This window comes from Aulostomus chinensis, chromosome 2, assembly GCF_037954235.1.
Source record: "Aulostomus chinensis isolate RoL2024-O1b breed Wild chromosome 2, RoL_Achi_v1.0, whole genome shotgun sequence".
Lineage (NCBI taxonomy): Eukaryota > Metazoa > Chordata > Actinopteri > Syngnathiformes > Aulostomidae > Aulostomus > Aulostomus chinensis.
In genome coordinates this window covers 9,825,735-9,845,235 of record NC_141321.1, presented here as the reverse complement: position 1 = coordinate 9,845,235, position 19,501 = coordinate 9,825,735, and the positions used below count along the sequence as shown (strand labels likewise).

The 19,501-nt window shown below is 44.6% G+C and overlaps 1 protein-coding gene across 11 annotated transcripts in view; it reads right to left on the bottom strand.

Annotated features, from left to right (window-relative positions):
- myo9aa (myosin IXAa) overlaps nucleotides 1-19,501 on the bottom strand; it is a 107,798-nt gene that overhangs the window by 8,369 nt on the left and 79,928 nt on the right. For 6 of the 11 annotated variants that reach the window (XM_086226741.1, XM_086226778.1, XM_086226769.1 and 3 more), the window contains 18 exons: nucleotides 19,246-19,386; nucleotides 18,115-18,154; nucleotides 17,891-18,013; nucleotides 16,763-16,843; nucleotides 16,481-16,591; nucleotides 12,849-12,971; nucleotides 11,915-12,064; nucleotides 11,048-11,349; nucleotides 8,980-10,707; nucleotides 8,141-8,240; nucleotides 7,696-7,890; nucleotides 6,766-6,863; nucleotides 6,515-6,645; nucleotides 5,682-5,905; nucleotides 5,408-5,524; nucleotides 4,455-4,643; nucleotides 4,245-4,295; nucleotides 3,949-4,060 (listed from right to left, as the gene is read on the bottom strand). In XM_086226741.1, the coding sequence (XP_086082867.1) occupies nucleotides 3,949-4,060; nucleotides 4,245-4,295; nucleotides 4,455-4,643; nucleotides 5,408-5,524; nucleotides 5,682-5,905; nucleotides 6,515-6,645; nucleotides 6,766-6,863; nucleotides 7,696-7,890; nucleotides 8,141-8,240; nucleotides 8,980-10,707; nucleotides 11,048-11,349; nucleotides 11,915-12,064; nucleotides 12,849-12,971; nucleotides 16,481-16,591; nucleotides 16,763-16,843; nucleotides 17,891-18,013; nucleotides 18,115-18,154; nucleotides 19,246-19,386 (4,016 nt within the window). The remainder of the gene's footprint in view (nucleotides 1-3,948; nucleotides 4,061-4,244; nucleotides 4,296-4,454; nucleotides 4,644-5,407; nucleotides 5,525-5,681; nucleotides 5,906-6,514; nucleotides 6,646-6,765; nucleotides 6,864-7,695; nucleotides 7,891-8,140; nucleotides 8,241-8,979; nucleotides 10,708-11,047; nucleotides 11,350-11,914; nucleotides 12,065-12,848; nucleotides 12,972-16,480; nucleotides 16,592-16,762; nucleotides 16,844-17,890; nucleotides 18,014-18,114; nucleotides 18,155-19,245; nucleotides 19,387-19,501) is intronic. The other 5 variants (XM_086226750.1, XM_086226815.1, XM_086226793.1 and 2 more) reach the window with 3 other exon arrangements.

Sequence of the window (19,501 nt, the reverse complement as noted above, 5' to 3'; positions counted from 1 at the left end):
ACTCGGGGTCAAGGTGATGCCATCTAGAGGAGTGATCCGATTAGAGAGTGTGTCCCTGTGGTGTTTAGGTCCAAACATGATGACCTCAGTTTTATCTGAATTGAGCATTAAGAAGTTAGAAGACATCCAGGATTTAATGTCTTTTAGGCAGTCTTGCAGATTAGTAAAATGGCTTGTGTCGTCTGGCTCCATCGACAAGTAAAGTTGCGTGTCGTCCGCATAACAGTGGAAGTTGATCGAGTGCTTCCGTATTATGTCACCTAATTGGAGCATGTAAAGAGTGAAGAGAATCGGTCCTAAAACTGAACCCTGTGGTACACCATATGTAACTCTGCTATTCTCTGAATAGTCATTATTAACATGAACAAACTGAAACCTGTCTGATAAGCATGACTTAAACCATTTTAGGGCAGTTCCTTTAATCCCAATGTCATGGTCTAGTCTCTGTAGCAGGATGCTGTGGTCGATGGTGTCAAATGCAATACTGAGGTCCAAAAGGACAAGCACAGAGACAAGACCTCTGTCTGAAGCTATAAGAAGATCATTAGAGACTCTGACCAGTGCTGTTTCAGTGCTATGGTGTTCCCTGAATCCAGACTGGAAGGCTTCAAAGAGCTCGTTGCTGTGCAGATGTTCATGTAGCTGCTCCAGGACAACCTTCTCAAGGATCTTGGAGATGTAGGGGAGGTTGGATAAAGGCCTATAGTTGGCTAACACATCTGGGTCAAGAGAAGGTTTTTTTTAATGACAGCCACCTTAAAGGCCTGTGGCACATAACCTGTGACTAAGGAAAGATTAATTTGATTTAATATAGAAGTGTTGACTAGAGGGAAGGCATCCTTAAGTAGGCTTGTTGGGATGGGATCCAGCAGACAAGTGGCTGACTTGGAGGAAGTGACTGCAGAAGTTAATTCTGACAGGTCGATGGGGGAGAAGCTGTCCAAGTATGCACCAAGTCTGGGAGGTGCTTCTATGCGGACTGTAGTCTGTCCTCCATTACTGGCAATCTTCGTTCTAATATTCACAATCTTTTCAGTAAAGAAAGAAAGGAAGTCGTTACTGCTGAGAGTTGGGGGGATGCATGGCTCAACAGCACTATGGTTCTTGGTGAGCCTGCCCACGGTGTTGAAGAGGAACCTGGAGTTGTTCTTATTCTTTTCTATCAGGGACAAGTAGTAAGCACTTCTAGCATTACGGAGTTCTTTTTTATATATTAATAAACTCTTCTTCCAGGCTTGGCGGACTTCCTCATGCTGGCTGGAATGTGTCTTCCTTTCCAATTGTCTGGTCTTCTGTTTTAAGGCACGCAGCTCTGGGCTGTACCAGGGAACTATTCTTTTCTGGTTGATAACCTTCTTCTTCAGGGGAGCTATGGCATCAAGTGTCCCAAGGAGTGCTGCTGCAGTGCTGTCCACAAGATAGTCTACCTGGGTGGGGATGGAATCAGCATAACTGCTTATATTACTGCAAGATGTGGCAGCAAGTTCTGCTGGAATAAGCTCCTTAAATCTAGAAACAGCAGTGTCAGATAGACATCTACTGAAAGCGGGACCTTTTCCCAGGTAGGATATAATTTGTTAGGGTAAATTCAAATGTAATTAAGGAGTGATCAGACAAGACGGGGTTCTGAGGAGGAACTGCGATGAGGTCAGCTTCTATTCCATAAGTGAGTACTAAATCAAGGATGTGATTAAAAGTGTGAGTGGGTTTGTTTACCCTCTGACAGAAGCCAACAGAATCAAGAAGCGACTTAAACGCAGTGGCCAGAGAATCATCAGCGACATCCACATGGATATTAAAGTCACCCACTATAATGACTTTGTCTGAGTTCAATGCCAAGTTAGACAGAAAGTCAGGGAATTCTTCTAAGAACTCAGAATAAGGTGCAGGAGGACGATACACCACAGCAAGTAAGAGTGGTTTCTCTGCTTTGCAGTCTGGGTAGCCTCGGGGCAGACACACTTTCTATAGGCTGGGTGGGTGACAACACGAAGGAACCAGCAGAGGGCGTGTTAAACTGCAGCTTTGCCTGCTGGTCTGAACTCTGGGTGCTTGTCAGGGATTAGTATGGCTAATAAATTGGCCTATGTTCCTAGATAAGAGAGATGCACCATCCAAAGTAGGATGGACGCCATCTCTCCGAATCAGACCAGGCTTTCCCCAGAAGGAGCGCCAATTGTCTATATAAGCCACATTATCTAAGCACCACCTAGAGATCCAGCGATGGAATGAACACATGCGGCTAAACATGTCGTCACTCGCTAAATTGGGCAGCGGGCCAGAGAAAACTGGCTAGTTCCGGCTGCTCGGGAGCTGCTAGTGATGGTTAGGCTAGGTGGCTCGGCGCCCGCTAAGGTGGACTGAGAAGCTCCTGAAGCTAAGGGACTAGCGCTAGCTTCCATGGTGCGGAGCCAGGTCTCTAACTCACTAAGCCTCGCCTCCAGGACTACAAACAAACTACACTTACTACACGTACCATTAACACTAAAGGAGGCAGAGGAGTAACTAAACATCTGGTACATGGAGCAGGAGAGGGAGGGAGAGGTGGGGGGAGAGGCAGAAAGAGAGAGAGCAGCCGTAGCTAGTGTGCTACGGTGAATGAGAGGACCTGTGGCAAATATAACAAATAGAACGAGGAATTTCAGAGCAAAGTCCTGCTAAAGACTTAAGTGACAGAAACCTGTGTATTACACCAAAACGTAGTATACAGTGGTGCTTAAAGAGAGTCGACCAACACAGCGACAGTATTACAGGCAGGAAATGACGCAACACGGGCTACGCTCACCGTAAGTCTCGAGGAGGAGAAAGAAGCTCATTGTTTTGTCTGACTAACTCATCGAAGTGAATTATATTCACGAAAAGTGGCCAAAGGGCCCAAAGTGAAACCATCAAACAGAGATAATCCAGGTTTTCTTGTTAAATGCCATTTCTAACTGAGGAGCTCTCTTGATCAAACTTATCAGTTAAAATCAGGCCTTTCTAGAGCGTCCAACTGCTGGATGGTGATGCATTTCTAAGTGAAACATTATAGAAAGGTGGGAAATAATGTTGGGAGGAATTGTACTGGAATGCTGAAAATTGGGTCTGTCCAATGTGTGATAACATAATTCTATGTGAGGCCCCTACAGCATGCATTGACGGAATAGTAGTCAGGGAAATGAAACCCATTTAGTTGCTGAAGCAGTTCTCCGTGAAATGATTAGATCATAACCAGGAGCTGTCACACATTCCGCTTTAATCAACATGAATACATTCCAGCCAGCGGGGTTGCATGTTATATTTCTGGGAAGAAAACAGGGATTGAGTTGGCGAACAGTTTAAGACTCATCGGCAAACAATGTTGATGCTAATTAGCCAGCAGAGGTGTCTTAGCGGATGGATGCTGCTCGTGTTGAAGATTAACTGACAGCTGGATGTCATGATAATGTTGGTTGGTACAAGCTGATGTAATCACTCTTCAGCTTCTGTATAACAGGAAGAAAGACTAATTGGATTTTCATGCAGCAATATAAAGTAATGTGCTCTTGTAAATTTTAGGCACATCATGTTGAATAGGTGAACAATGTGACCAGGATTCTGAACTAAAAGGGTGCAAAGGGCATTTTTCATTTCAGTTCCAGCCCTGGCCATGTAACGGGGAGAAGCAACGTTGACTGCTTGTCCCAGTAACTTCATTCTTTCAGTAACTCACCACAGCTCATAGGTAAGTGTTGAATTTACACTGACGAGTAAATTGAAGACTTAACCCGCTTCCATGCTACGCAAGATAGCATTTCTTTCTTTCTTTCTTTCTTTCTGCCTTACGAACAAAGCAAGTTTGTTCATTTTGGCCGCAAATTGTTCACTCAACCATTTCGAAGCAACTATTCAAGACAATTTTTCTAGGTTCTGTGAATTGAAGTCATGTCATGTCGTTACCCTGGTGTGAGAGTTTGCATGCATGCTCACATTTGCAGACACAGGCGCGGTCCATCATCCAGATGAGTGATGAGCAGTATTCACAGTAGGTGGGGATGCTGTACTGGGTGGACTTGAAGATGTGGCCGTTATGCTCCTCTACCTGCAGAGGGCAGTAGAGCACAGGTTCATTTGGAGGTCGCTTGCATCTTGACAGCCACAATTACATGTACATTTTTATTTAGGTTTAGCCACTAGAGAAGCTGATTACAAAGCGGGGAAGAGGTTTAAGGTGATGCCTTTGTTCTGGGAGGAACAAAGAACTTGATGAGAATGAAGATGCTTACAATGTCTGTGTCTTTTTTCCTCCGTTTCTTGCGTTCAGGTTTAGGTATTTGCTGTGGTAAATAAAAGAGAACAGTGAATGTGTTACTCATTCATCGGATGTGTCACTATATCCCATATATCATACGTCATATATTCCCTAACATGAATTCAAAAAAGTAATAACGATAAATTCAACAGTTGAAAAACAAGACCTCACACAGTGTCATCACCTTGCTGAGTGTGCTGTCCAGAGGCTTGTACTCAGTCATGAACTCATCCAGGAAGACCTTAAATGTGTTGACCCACACTTTGACAGGAGACTCGCTCCAGTCCCTCTGCTCCTGACGCATGGTCTTCTCCAGGATGTGCTCAAACAGAGCGTAGAGGTCTTTGTATCGGATGCTCTTACCGTCATCCATCTGGGGAAGGAGTGGAGGGCGGTTAAAGGGAGAAGTAAAATATCTGGAGTTTATATGGAATCACTGACATGGAAAAATAGCGGAGCTTGATTCAGACGTTGTACTTCTACAGAGCTGCAAGGATGGGGTGTTTATGTAGGCCAACCCGCAGGTTAGCGTCACCATTTGCTCCCTTCATCAAAATCCAAAGGGGTTTTTACTCTGGATTTTTGATTACTGCTAAAAATAATCTCTACAGTAAATAAAAGGCTTATGACAATTGTAGTACAACACGGTCCTGACAAACAAACACCACTTTGTTTGAAACATAAATTTGACAGATAGAAGAGCAAAGCTGAGGTTAAGCTGTGAACAAACACAGACGCGTGACCTCAGTGTCGTCACAACAGGTTTCACTTTTTTTTTTTTTGTGGGTGTTTCATGTCCGTAACAACCTCAGCAGCCGCAATTAGACACGTTAGCAACCACCATTCAGTGCAGTGCAATATTTATTGACATGTTTGTTTTTTTTCAAAGAAGCAAACATCCGAATACATGAAGCTGGTGTTAAGCACTGTCCTTATTTCAGGGATTTAACTAAAAGCTCATCCAAAAAGTCCACTGAATTTGAGACGAGGAACGTACCGGCCCGACGCTGACTTGATTCTGTGATTTAGGACTCTTTTCCGGCGGCACTCTGTTCACTTCATTTCAGGAAATATTAGGAGCACTGGCTTGATTCTAAAACAACATCTCAAATAAAAGGAAAAGTAATGATCACATACCGCCAGAGCTGTTGAGTAGGAGTTGAAGATGTTCAGACGGAATTCTTTGAGAGCTTTTTTAAATACAACGTCCACCATGGTGTCCTTCTTGCTGTCCTCTGTGTCCAAGTCACTGATCTGAATGATGAGACCAGTTAACTTTACAACAACAGTTTCAACATGTTCCATTGTGATAAAAAAAATTGGAAAACGCATGAAATCATAATTAACTATTAGATGGACAACATCTTTGCCCGTGTATGAGAGGAATCAGATGTAGCCTGTGTTCCTGTACCTTCTTCATCAGGAAGTCGTTCATGCACCTGTAGTCGTTGGTGCAGGTGAGGATCTGCAGGGCGTCACTCTGCCACTGGGCCGGCTCCAGAGCCACACTGCTGATCTTGACGCTGCGCCTTCGCTTCACCTTGGGAGACGGTTCCTTGTTCTCTTTCAAGTCCCGGAACCCTCGCTCTAACGTCAGATCAGGACTGCAGGGAGGGGACAAGTTTTCTTGACCTGCTGTGTGAAACAGAAAACCAGTCAGTGGCGCTGAAATGAGACTGTTGTTACTCGAACTAGAGCTGCTGCCTCACAACCGTTGATCTCCACCAATCAGCACGGTCACATTTCAGCCATTTTCAGTTTGTTCAGGCTCATTCACTGTAAGTGGTGCAGACTTTAAGGAAGTGAGAAATGCAACCACCAAAAATCAAACACACAGAACTGAAATTACTGAGACACAGGAACAGTGAACTACTTCCAGAATTGTAGAGGTTGGCCTTTTGGATGTAAAATGCCATCTCTTTATCATTTCATCATAGTGTATAAAATTTTGTCATAATAATTAGTGTACGATTTGAAGAGTTATGACCAGAAATGTCATTTTTGCAGTTACAGTCACCTTAACCGTTGACCTTTAAGCACAATTCAAATATTTATTCCCTCAAGTCATTCCTGAGCGATTGCGTCAACAAGCTAGAACATCCAGATGGGTAATGAAAACATCAAGGATCTGCATCATACAAACCTTTAAAGAGACATTATCTCAGCCCTTTCCATCTTGTTAACCTGTGCTACACGGAGGATCTTTAGATGAATGTACAGTATTTGGTTTTGGATAACACACACCCTCTCTGAGTAAAGGCCCAGTGTCTCCATAGTCTCCATCCAGGGAATCAGACCCACAAATCAGCTTTTCTCTGGATGTCTTCTTGTCTCCATACTTGGTCTTGCCCCAGAAACGCATCTTACCACGAACCCTGTTCAAAAGTAAAACAAAATAAGCGTTCGATGATTTATTAAGAGCTGATTCTGCCTGCCAAAATGAATATGAAGGGAAAAAAATATTGGTTTCAGCAAAGGTGAAGAGAGGAACAAACCTGCCATCCTGCGAGTTCTTGCGCAGCGTGTCCACTTTCCCCAGATCACCTGATGACAGAACTTTGTGCACCTTCTTCTGTTCCTCAGAGCCTGCAGGCTGGAATGGCACGATATTGAAGAACATGTCAAAGGCACATTACGAATAAAACAAAGGCTCTTTCTTCAACTTTTTCCACATGGTCTAAATTATTATATGATCATTAGATGGCAGCATTGCATCACTTTGCCATTACAGCATGTGGTCTGGATTGTCCAGGTTCAAGCTGGTTATCTTATATCAAGATTCAAAAAGCAATATGTTTGAAATCAGTAACACAAGATCAAATAATTAAAGACTTGGATTGTTGACAAACAAGGCACACATGGTGTTTCTCAGGAAGAAAAGTGCAACTGCTCAGGAATAGAAGGAGTTTAAGAGATGAAGAAGGTGAAGTGAGAATGATAAAGATCCTTTGCCAGGCTTGGCTCACAGCTAAAGAGGCAAGGTAAAGTGCAAATATTGTTCATTAACCAGAGAGGAAAAATCATCAGAGAGAAATCTGGCTGTTACATCTGTGCGGAAAGCTCAATTATGTTAGAGAAGCAACCACATGAAAAGCTCACTGTGAGGAGGAGGATGACACATTTCAGAAATGACCTGCGTTCATCTTCATCAGTTAATCAGTGATGATGGTAATTTTGAGAGGGGCCATCGAAACGGTAAGGGACAGGATGATCAGTTGTTTGACACTCTTGGATTGATGAATACATTTTTAATGAGTTCTCTACAACTGTTTAGCTACATAAAACCGTGCTGGCAGGCATTTCAAAATGTGTCTTCCATTGAAGGAGACCTCACAGCGAAGACATTTGCTGTGAGGTTTAGACAAGAGAATCCACACTTTTAGAACATAGAGAGGGCCATTGTTGGCTGGACTGGTGCCTGTTACCATGTCTGAGTCACTGAAACAGGACCCCTCTAAGCCTGCCTCCTTGGAGAGGGGTAGAGTGTAATGTCGGGGGCTGCTGCCATCATAGTCATCCTCGTCCGAGTCGCCCCCGACTGAAAGGATGGGGGCTCGGGTGAGGAAGTCGGAGCGAGTCCGTGCCATTCTGGCTTTCTTTTTTTGGCCCGCTCTGCCAACCTGGAGTTTACCACAAGTGATAACAGCATGTTGAAATGGGAGAAGTCCAGGTAGCCTTAAAAACCCCATGGAACAGCTTTGTGTTCCTCTTGTAGTTCGGCCACTTTTAGTGCAAGACTGAGAGATACAATGTCAAGATGCAGTCATTCATTCCTCCGTTCATTCATTCATTCCCAACACAGAAAAAATTCTCTCAAAAAACTCACAAACATGCTATATTTTATATTAAATAGTGCGTAAGGTTGCTTACATCTCGTGCTTTTGGCGATTTAGCAGGCTTGGACACTGGTGTGGGTCCCTCTGTGACGATGGCTGCTGGCGTCACTTCAGTGACAGCGTCCCTGTCAAATCTGAAGTATAGATAGTGAGGAAGAAAAGAAGAAAACGGACAAACACATCAAAGGAGCACGGCACTCATTTTGAATTCATAGGTTGTTTATTTACAGGAAGCCACTAGAGGGAGCTCTCTGAGACCCAGATTAGGTCCTCGGCTTTGTTTTGACTTTGGACCTCACAATTCACTACCATGCAGCTGCAGCTCAGGAGTCGAGAGAGTGAATATTGGACTGAGACAAGAACATGAAGGATGGTGATAATGTTGCTCTTTCACTGCTGGACGTGTTCACTAACACATCAGTTTATCAAATATAAAAACTGATACAGCAGATTTGTGTTTACTTATTGTTTCCACTTCTTCAAAATGGCCACAAAATCTGCTAATGAAGATTTAAATCCATCATGACATGCAGATTATTTGGGTGATAAAGTAGATGTTGGGAACATATACATGAAAAATGTCTACAATTACTTTTGATGACGTTTAAAATTTTTTTTTTTATTTTTATTAAACCTCCACCCATGTAAAGAGCCCTTTCAGAAGACTGAAGCCACCAAGTGCACGTGAAGCTTCCAAGGAGCACCTGTATGTGATCAGCACAGAGACCCTGCAGCGCTTCTACTTCTTTGATGTGACATGCATGAATCCAACCTGGTGCAGCCTTTGTATTGTTTTCAATTCATGTCAGTGAACAGCAGTTTCCAAAAGAGTAAAGAGCGGATTATTTAAAAACATGGTTATCTATTACTCACTCAGTAAATGTAACTTTGTCCTTTGGAGAGAAGAAGATCTTGCCCTGCTTGTCTGCCATCCCAACTGTGGTGCCCAGGTTTCTTGGAACCTTCTTGGCAGCTGCTGCTCGCACTCTGGTCACTCCTCCATCTTTGGACTCAAGGGTGAGTTTGGGTGCCCACCCCTCAGCAGCAGGTCTGCCCTCTCTACGTCTCTCTTTGGGAGTGGTGGCAGGTGGCGGAGGCAGCTGGGGATGCGGGGCACTACCCCGGACTTTTACCCCGGTAGGGGGGTGCAGTGATGGGTCAGTAGAGTCCGACTGGGTTCTTCCATGTGGAGCGAGCCGCGATGTCCTCTCAATGAGCAGGGAACTGGGTCTGAGCGGCTTGCCAGAGCTGGTTGCAGCACCCTGCCGGCTCTGTTGTATCCTCTGCATAGCTTCTCCTCTTTGCTTCTCAAACAAGTCTCTCTCATACTGAGCAAAGAAAAGACGCTGACGCTCCAGCACTTCCTTCTGTTGTCGTATCTGCTCCATCATCTCCCTCTCATTCTGCTGACGCTGGTTGCGCTGCCTCTCCTCCTTCTCCTCGTTCAGTCGCACCAGCTTCTCAATGACAGCCTGGTCAGCCTGAGGGGTATCTGTGGAAACAGGGACGGCACCTGGAGGCGCAGGTGCTGGGCCTGGTGATGGTGTTGGCTCTCCTGTCTGGGCTGCTGAATCTCGAACCTCTACAGGGGGACGGACCATATCCCTAAGCTCTTCGCTCAGCGGGGTTTCTTTTTGCATACTGATAACCACCACCACTGGTCGACGTGCTGACTCTCGTCTTTCTTTCAGGGGTTTGATAGTGGTGATTGAAGACGTGGCGGCCTCTGTGCTTTGTTGAGGCTCCTCAGGATGATGACGGGGGATTATTGTGCTGCTCTCACTCGCAGGGACGTAAAAGGTAGGGAGGTAGTTCTCAAGTTTGGGCGGATGTGTGGCAGTGGGGACTGCCTGCTCCATTTTTGGCTGGCAAACAGCATCATTCATCCCCATCAGTTCTTCTGGCTTTGGGCTTGTTGAGTAAACATCCACTCTAGGCTCTGGTGCTCCAGCTATCGAGCCAAGAGAGGAGCACAGGTCCTCGCTATCTGTCACCTCCTCAGTAGCTTTGGGAGGCTCATCCATACTTAGAAGCTCAAAACTGCCTTTGGAGCTCTGGCTGTCAGGCGTGCCCTGGGGTGAACACAGAGGTGGTGTGGTGGGGGGCACCAGCTCCACAGACCAGCGCCTCTCCTCTGAGGGTGACGAGGCTCCACCACTGGTTGCCCGAACCTTGAGGAGCTCCAGACTGAACTTGGCCTGCTCCAGCTCTCGCATCCGCCGGCTCTCTCTCTTGGCCCGGGTGGTTTTCTGGCTGGGCTCATCTACAGATCTGGTCTTCTCTCGCACCACCACTGTTGATGTCGAAGCTGAGGAAGGAGCTTCAGACGGCACCGTCGGTGAGATGTCTTCTGTCCTGTCATGTTCTCTTTCCTCTACTTCCTCCTTACCTTCCTCATCAAGGCTGCCAAGGATTTTGAGAGTCCTTTCCCGTTCCTCAGGGGAACGGTCCTCCCAAGTGCTAAGGTCCAAACCCATGATACTGTCAGGGGGGACCTCCTCCTCTTCTGGCGAGAGGCTCACCTGACCATTCTGTAGCTGAAGTAGCTTCTCCTGTTGCTCCTCCTTCTCCCTCAGCTTCTGTTCCCTCAGTTCTCTGAAGCTGTTGATCAAAACCTCAAGTTCTCAAAAAAGCTAGAGACTGACATAAAACTTCCGCTGCTCTCAGCAACTCAGCTGATTGCAGAGCTGCTTTGTGTTGGACTGGTTGTGAAATAGCTTGTCTGACTGATCTGTTCACACACTAAACAATGACCAAATACCTTGCAGGACCACTGAGCAAAGATTAATCTGGTTTTCAACAGCTTGAGTGAAAATCATGCAGTCGATTACCTCGTTTGAGATTGTTGAACTTCTATGGAAATGCTAAAATGTTTGTTTTTGTTGAAGTGAGCACATCTGTCCTTCCTGCTGCAGAGATGAAAGCTGTCTTGATGACTTACCTCTGTCGGGCCACGTAGCCTCTGCTTAATGCCTGGAGTTGCACCACAGCAGTATAAAGACGTAAGTAGGCCTCTCTGGCTCGGTGACAGCGCCAGGCTGCCTGAATGACCAGAGCCGCTGTGTAGCGCCGATAGAGCCACAGCCTCCATGCTCTCTGCAGCACCAGAGCTGCCTCCCTCCACAGCCTGAGCCTCTGACGCTCCCGGTAACCCCGCCAGTGGGTCTGCAGGCACAAAGCTGCCCTGTCCTGGACATTACGGTCCACCTCGTCTTCTACTGGCCGATACAAACGCCACCATCTCTGTGAGCAATAAATGATGATGATCAGTAATATTTCAATGTGGTAATGTTCTAATTGATTGTGTCAAAAGTACAGTTTTTAAAAATAAATGTCTTTTTTTTTATTAATCACTGCATGTCAAACAAACAAAAGATAAAACAAAAACACGAGTTTCTTCAATCTATTATTTCCAGTTTAGGACCTTTAAAAGAACATTAAAATATCTCTGGTGTTGATCAATGGTTTTAAAAGAACACATGGCGCTCCATTAGTTTGTTCCCATACTAAGTAGGACTGGGTGCATATTGCAATATTTTAAATCTCAGTAAAAACAAAGTGTTGCATTATCATGCATCACAGCAGGTAAAACCTTTCATTAAGTAAAACAAAAATTTTAGGATTAAATTGAACTTTTCTTGAATTTATTCAGCTGGAAAGCTAAAATATGTAGTTTACAATTACAGTACATTAATGGGATACAATTCAAAGTATTTTTGAATTACTGCAAAGGAAAAGCAACACAGAGAAGCAAAATCTGGTGTAAAGAGTTCAAAGGTAAGAGACCAGTGATGAGGAGTCTCGGTACCTGGATGCAGGTTGCTGCTTCTCTCATTCTGACAAACTGCTTCCACTCCAGCCGCGCTCTGAATCGCCGCTGCAGTGTGACGATGAGCCTGAGGACCTCCCTGTGTAGTAAGGCCTGCAGTTGCTGGCGCTCAGCCTCCCGCAGAAACACCTGAGAGGAGGGACCACGAAGGAGCAGACTTAATCAAGTCTGACGGCACAGACATATAAACACACATTCTGGCCAAAACTCCTGCTAACAGTCACAAGCACACACATGAACATGAGAAATCCCTGACACATGGCCACAAGAATTTCAGGTATGATCTTCTAATTATATAGACAGCATCCCAAAGGCTCGGACCCCTCCATTCATGCCGAGGACACACACTACAAATATGGGGCACTGACTTCATTACATCCTCTTGTTCAAAGAGAGGATGCTTTCAAGCCGTAAGAGGCTACAACTCAACACACTGTCCCTCCCCGTCTTTATCCACAACTTGATCTCAGTAGTTCAACAGGTTAATAGGTCAAACAGTTCTGAAACCTCACATCATTTAGACTAAATCTGTTTGGAGTGTGTCTCAGAAATGTCCAGACTCCTTAGACATAGCAACAAAATGACATGAAACTAAGACATGAGCTTTGCAGATTTCTTAACAAGATTTGTTTTTTTTTTATTATACTCTACCGAAGATGTATCAGAGTTACACTCTGCGAACGACCACAAACCAACCCGACATCAATTCTACTCCAGTGTTGATGCATTTTTCCCTTTACAGCACGCACCTTTGGACTCTCCAGTAAAATTAAAAAGAACTCGACACAATTCATTTACAATGATGAACAAATGGTTTATATTTATATTTGCTGGAAAACCATTTATCAATGCCAAAAATTTCTCACAATCTGTTGACATTGAAGAATTAGGAAGGACTGGAGATAGTTAATACCATTGTCTTGCCAACTTGGTAGCCATCTGGGGCCAGGTCTAGCTGGTCCAGACAGCGCTGGATGCCCTCTCTGGTGGCGCTGGTGCTCTCCGGGAGCAGCACAAAGAAGTGATGGATAAAATCCTACAGAGAGAACAAAAGAAGGTGCTAATGAGATATAAGAACCCTCAAGTAGCAGTTTCGGACAGTGTGATTTTGTATTTCAAAAAGCATGCAGGATCTCACGAAGCACGTGGTCTCAGGTAGTCTCTATTGGCAATATTTGCAGGGGTTGAAACATCACATAAATATGCTCAACTCCCACTCCTCAAACTGAGGCCCATTGTCTGAAGTCAATACACTCTGCATCCTGGGCTGTCGGGGGTGGACGGGGAAACAGATGCTGTGTTTATACAATCACAAGCATGGGGAGTGTTTCAGAGTCCGCAGGACAATGGAGACGCTCTGTTCTGAGGAGTCGGGACTCAGCTGAGTCCTCGAAAGTGATACCATGTCCAAGATATTTCTCATTAGTGCAGACCGCAGCAGTACTACATACAGTATGTTTGGAGACATTTCTGGTAAATGAGAAGTTCTGATGCTAAAATTACCTGCAGAAGCTCATCAAAACAACAGACAGACTCAAAAATGGCTTCTAAGCTGAATATTATGTTTTGGGTTTTTTTTTTTTTTTTGCCTCTGTCATGGGCAAGAGCAGACGTCCAGCTGACCTCAAGAAGGACCTAAAAACACTTGGGTGGTCAAAGGTCAAGTACAGTGACCTCACATCCATTCCATTCTCATGAAAGCGATAGCTCAGGAGCTTTGGAGAAAAATGTCATGACATCTGTAACGAACTTCCACGACACATTTATTCTAAGGCAGGTGCAGGCTGTTTAGTAAACTGTCGTAAAACTGTTAAAAAAGGCCAAATTATAGACCAATAATAGTATTAGAAACATTTGTAGCAAGGCTATCACCTTTTCAGGTAAAACTAAACATAAATTCAAGTAAACACACATATAAAATAGAGTGGCGCGGTGGTGCAGTGATCAGAACTGTCCCCTCACAGCAAGAAGTTTCCGGGTTCCAGTCCCGGCTCCAGCACGGGATCTTTCTGTGTGGAGTCTCCATGTTCTCCCTGTTCCTGTGTGGGTTCTCTCTGGTACTCCAGCTTCCTCCACAGTCCAAAGACATCAAGAGGGGACGAGGCTGATTGATACTCTAAATTGACCGTAGGTGTGACTGTGAGTGTGAATGGTTGTCTGTCTCTATGTGTTGGTGGACTGTTGACCTGTCCAGGGTGAATCCCACCTCTCGCCTGAAGACTGCTGGGACAGGCTCCAGCCCCCCCACGACCCTTAACAGGATATGCGGAAGAAAATGGATGTATCGACATATAGAATACTTGGTATACTATGCCTGCCTTGCTCTGGAAGAGGCCCTCCAGATTACATCTCCTGAGCAGCTGCCCAAAGGCTCTTGCAGAGGACTGTTACCCCTGGCACCATGACCAGGTCCTAAAGGCAGTTGGCTGAGTTTAGCCTCAGCCATTAGTACAAGTCACCTTCAAAGCTGGTGAGAAACCCCGAGCACAGGCAACAACAACAGATCTCCTCCACACAGCCTTTGACTGACAGCTGCAGGCTGACCTGGGAAAGAAGCTGAATCTCCCACAGCACATTGCTGCTCCAGCCAGGCTTGATCATCACCTCCTAGGCTTCAAAATACCTGATCATGCTGGAACTTCAGAGTGGCCTGGGAAGAAGCCAATGTGAGGAAACATGCGAAGTACCTTAGAACTGGTGGAGAAGAGCAGGGACAGGGGCTGGAAGACTTCCTACAAGCCAACTGAAGTTGGCTGCAGAGGTTTTGCTGGACCTCACCACTCTGCAAAGACCCTACCAAGTTGGGCGTTACAGGAACGGCCAAAAAGAGGGCCATTCAATCCCAAGCAAAGCAGCAGAGAAAAGCCACAAAGTGGCTTTGGATTAAAAGGGCTGATCTGTATGTTGCTACTGGGACTCAAGTTGGGGCTGATAAACCCCAGCTAGTTCGCCAGGGCGAGGGTGTCTAATGTTGTGAGACACAAAACACCAAATGACCCCAGGTGACAACACCAATGATGCATCCCAGCACATCCAGGAGATGTTTCCCACATAGCATAGTAACAAGCTGAAGTCCAAAACTGGTGAGTGACAGCTTTAGACCATCCTGAGTAACTGGAAAGTTTTGTGGTAATTAACGTGATTCTGATATTTACCATTATTTCTTTAAAGATTAAGCTGAAGGAATCTGAATGGCTAAAAAAAAAAAACAACAACAGTGAAGCAAGATATTAATTTTTAAGTGATTTGCTGGACAGACTTTTTTAACTAGTCCAGTGAGTAAATCTTTGGACAACTCAACAGTGGGAAAACACAAAATGGAAATAGATGAAGGAAAAGTGGCCTGAGAAAGGAGCCACTCCCACATGTTTCTGTCTAACATGATCTGCTTTATGAGTCATGCAGCGCTGACATCACTTTCATGAGAGCCAGCGCCATGAAGCTCTGCCACCTCACGCCCCCTCAAGTCCCTCCTGACACAATGAATCCTGACTCGAGCAGCGACAGGGACGTGTTTTTAGGGAAGAATTCATCACCGCCTCCAAGACTCATGGAGAGCTGAGAGTAGAGAGTTATTCAAATCGAGTGGCTGGAGCTGTGAGAGCGATAAAGCAACAGTGTTCCGGCCTGCACCAAGGAAACGTGTTAATGTAATCTGTATTTGCTTCCTGGAAGACATGATATTTGGCTATTCCAGATCAATAAATAAATAATAAATAGGGACTGTTGCAACTCTCATGAAATAACAGTTATTTCAGATGAGGCAATTATTTTCATAAATCAGTTACCAGTCACAGGGAGGACTACTGACAGGGCTAGACAATAAATAAAATAATAATAATTTTATTTTTACAGCACTTTATAGACAAAATGAAGTCATCAAATCTATTCTGTCTCGCGACTTAAGAGTCTTGGGTACAAAGTGGGGCAACCACTTTTCACAAGTGTTCTGTGGATAGACGTCTTGACAGCATTCTCAGCATTCAAGAGGAATATCATGAAATATCTAAAATGCTTTTAATTGTCATGGCTGAGGCACACTGACGGCAATCATGATGAATTCAAGTACGCAGATTAAAGTAGAAATCTCTGAATTATAAATATCCGATACATAAACGGATTATAGTCAGTATATATTCTATAATTGGTTAAATCAATTTTTATAATACAGGTAGAGACGCCCTGGTGGTTGCTCAGCCACCTCTGGGCAGCACCACTGACTACCACAGGCTTCCTCTGCCACACGTGGAGTCGTCTGCATCATCTTTTCACCTTAAAGCAGGATTTTCACAATGAGGATATAGCACAGAAGGGTTCGCCATTCCCCCAGTGCCTCTCCTGACTAACCAGAGGAGGCGCTAGTGCAGTGACGAGGACACATGTCCTCATCCAGCTTTCCACCCACTGTTAAATAGCCATAGCATGAAACGGATACACTCAAATGGATCGAAACCAGCATCTCTGACAAATGAAAGATGTGACAAATGCCTTTAAACTCTTTCTGTTCAGGTCATTTACATCAGTGACGTAAATCTGTGACATTACCTTGAAGCTGTATTTGATGTTGTAGCCCGACTGCCGGATGCGCACCGTCTCTAGCATACCTGTGTAACGCAGCTGCCTCAGCACCAGGTTGTCATGAAACCGTAAGGGCAGCTAAGAAAGAGAACGTTGAAGTGGGGAGGAGGGAGGTGGTGAGGACAGAAAAAGAAAGAACAGCAGAGTTTGAAGCGAGGAAAGCAGCAAATGATAAACAGCTTTAGGGAAGTTCAAGGGAAAGTAAAAACACTTTGAAATACAGTCATCGTGGCTGTAGCCTCATTGTACCTTCTCAGCATTGGAACGGATGCACTTGACAAAGTAAGGCTCAGACTGACCCAGAGTCTCCATTAGCTTATTGAGAGAGGCCTGCAGCGGAAGACACACACAAGAAATCAAATTTAATACAATAGACGACGACTACTATTCTCGTTTGACAGGCAGCACTTGACATCAGGTGGCTGTGTTATCTGTGAATAATGGTTTGATCCATCTGTTGCCTGGAATCATAAATAATAACCAAAGCATGTGGGTCTGTGGGAAAAAAAAATGGAACCATATGGAGTATTTCCATGTGCAATTACTGTGTGTGTATGTGTGTAAACACATGTGTGAGAGCATGTGTGTGTGATAATTCAGTGGCAGGAGGAATTCAGTCTCCTCCCCCTCCACGGGAGATTAAAGCAATCAGCACAGCACAGGATGTGGGAAGTGAAGTCATCCACACACTGGGGCCAGGGCAGCCTGCCAGAGGGGCCTCACTGCTCGTCTCACTACCAACCACCAACACACAGCAGCGTGCAGAAAACCAGCATATACTGCTTGTGTGTGTGTGTGTGTGTGTGTGTGTGTGTGTGTGTGTGTGTGTGTGTGTGTGTGTGGCTGGTGATGAGAGATTCTATCACACGTTTGGGCTAAAAGACACCTAAACTATTCTGGATTCTAATGGAGCACCTCAACATGTGATCATTTTGAGGTTTAATCTTCTTTCACTTTGCAGAGGAGGTATAACAGTCACCTGTTATCTCCCACAGAGAAAATCGGTGATGAATGATTGAGTAAAAACTCACTTTCTCACCAAATCACAAATGTTGTCTTATTAAACATGATTCAATCAAATTTCCAGACATGATGTAGACTTTTGGAACTATGTAATAGACTTCACACACAAATACAGGGATTAGAAGGGGGACAGTAAAGGCTGGCAGGCAAAGAAAGGCCATTTTAAGTGACGACACACCCTGTTTGTATCACATTAACGGCTGGAGGGAGATTCCTCAGTCCAGCTCAGGCTACTTATGTTATTTTTACAATCAGAGGACTGAATGGTAAACCACAGTGCTGTAGTTCATTAATTTTGTGTGTGTGTGTGTGTGTGTGTGTGTGTGTGTGTGTGTGTGCGTGTGGAACAGAGACCTGGAACTGTGCACTAATACTGGGTGGTTTCTTCTTCTTGTGGAGGTGAAGCAGGGACTTGGTGATGCGGTCATGAAGTGTCAGGTTGCTGAGGTACTTCAGGGACTTGACATTCAGTAAGTGCTGCAGATGGAAATGATGGTAGAATACGGTTTAGCAACACTTCATGGAAAGACTTTGCTTCTTTTAATGAATCAGAGAAATTCAAATATGGTGAATTCTACCTTTGGAAGAACAGGCTTTGATTTGTAGTTCTTGTTCCTCCTGTTTAAAAAAAAAAGGGCACATACAAGTAGCTGTTTTTATCTTTAAATACACTGAGCATCAGTGAACCAAGTCCAGCTATTTTGTTTAAATTCAAAGGAATGTACCAACTACTTGGGGAATACACATATTGTCCATCCTCCTCAGAGTCAGCCATGAAGATAAAGACCATTCTTTCCTCTATGCTGCATTAAAGAGCTGACCGCTAGTTAGCACAGCAGAATGAATGGTAGTGGATGGGAAGTGTTAGCATACCTCAGTCAAAAGCAATCAAATATGCTTTTCTCCAAACTGCACTTTGCCTAAATTAACACACCGGTTGTGTGCATCATTTGTCATGAAATCATTTAGAATCATGGGTCATTTCAAAATGAGAAAGTGATTTGACGCAGCATCACGGGGCCTCATTTTAGCAAACAAAACAAAATGTTTGTCGACTGATAAAAGAGCGACTGCTGCGACTAATCATGTCAACTCTGAGAGAGAGGATGAGGAGGATTACTGCTGGACAAACACAGATCCCAATCTATCTGATGACTTCTGACTGAGGTATGCTCATATTCCCATCCACTACCCTTCATTGGGCTAACTAGCCAGTCTCTACGGTTCTCGGCTCTCTGATGTGCTCACTGAGAAGAGACAAGCATCTGTCTTCTTGTCTGGCTCTGGGGGGGACCAACAATAACCATTACTTTCAGAGGAGATGGGTTTGTTGCTTTAAATCAACAGATAATACTGTTAATTAAAGGTCCATCCAAACAAGTCATGAAAATCTTTCCAAGTGGATCAATCTGTCAATAAGTCTGAACTTTATTCGTGTCCCTGACGAAATTCTCTGACACTTGCTCCACTGTGTAGAGACCAGAGGTCAGGGTCAACTGCAAGACAGCCCCCTTGGAGCAGGGAGGAACACACTGATTGCTTGAAGGACAATTCAACAGTGCAGATATTTAGTTGAGATGTTAAGTTTCTTGTCTTACTAACTTATCCACGCCACCAAATCAAGTCAGACTAACGTCGACACAGGAAAACTCCACATCCGCCTTGTTAAAGGGAATTGAAAGTGAATGAAGATGCTTTTTGGTACCCACATGAGGATGTCATGAGCTCTCTCCAGAAGCCTGCTGCTGGCAGAGTTGACAAAGATGCCGTCTTCGTCTGCGGCGGAGCTACTCGATGATAAACGGCTGTGTCGACCCACACGCCCATTCCAGCCAAGACCCGGAGAGCCCCTTTGGAAAAACACACACACCCACACACAGACGAAAAAAAAAAAAAGAATCATTCCCCAAACTCATTTTGTTCACTAAACTATTTATTCTTTATTATAGTACAGTTATTTGTGTG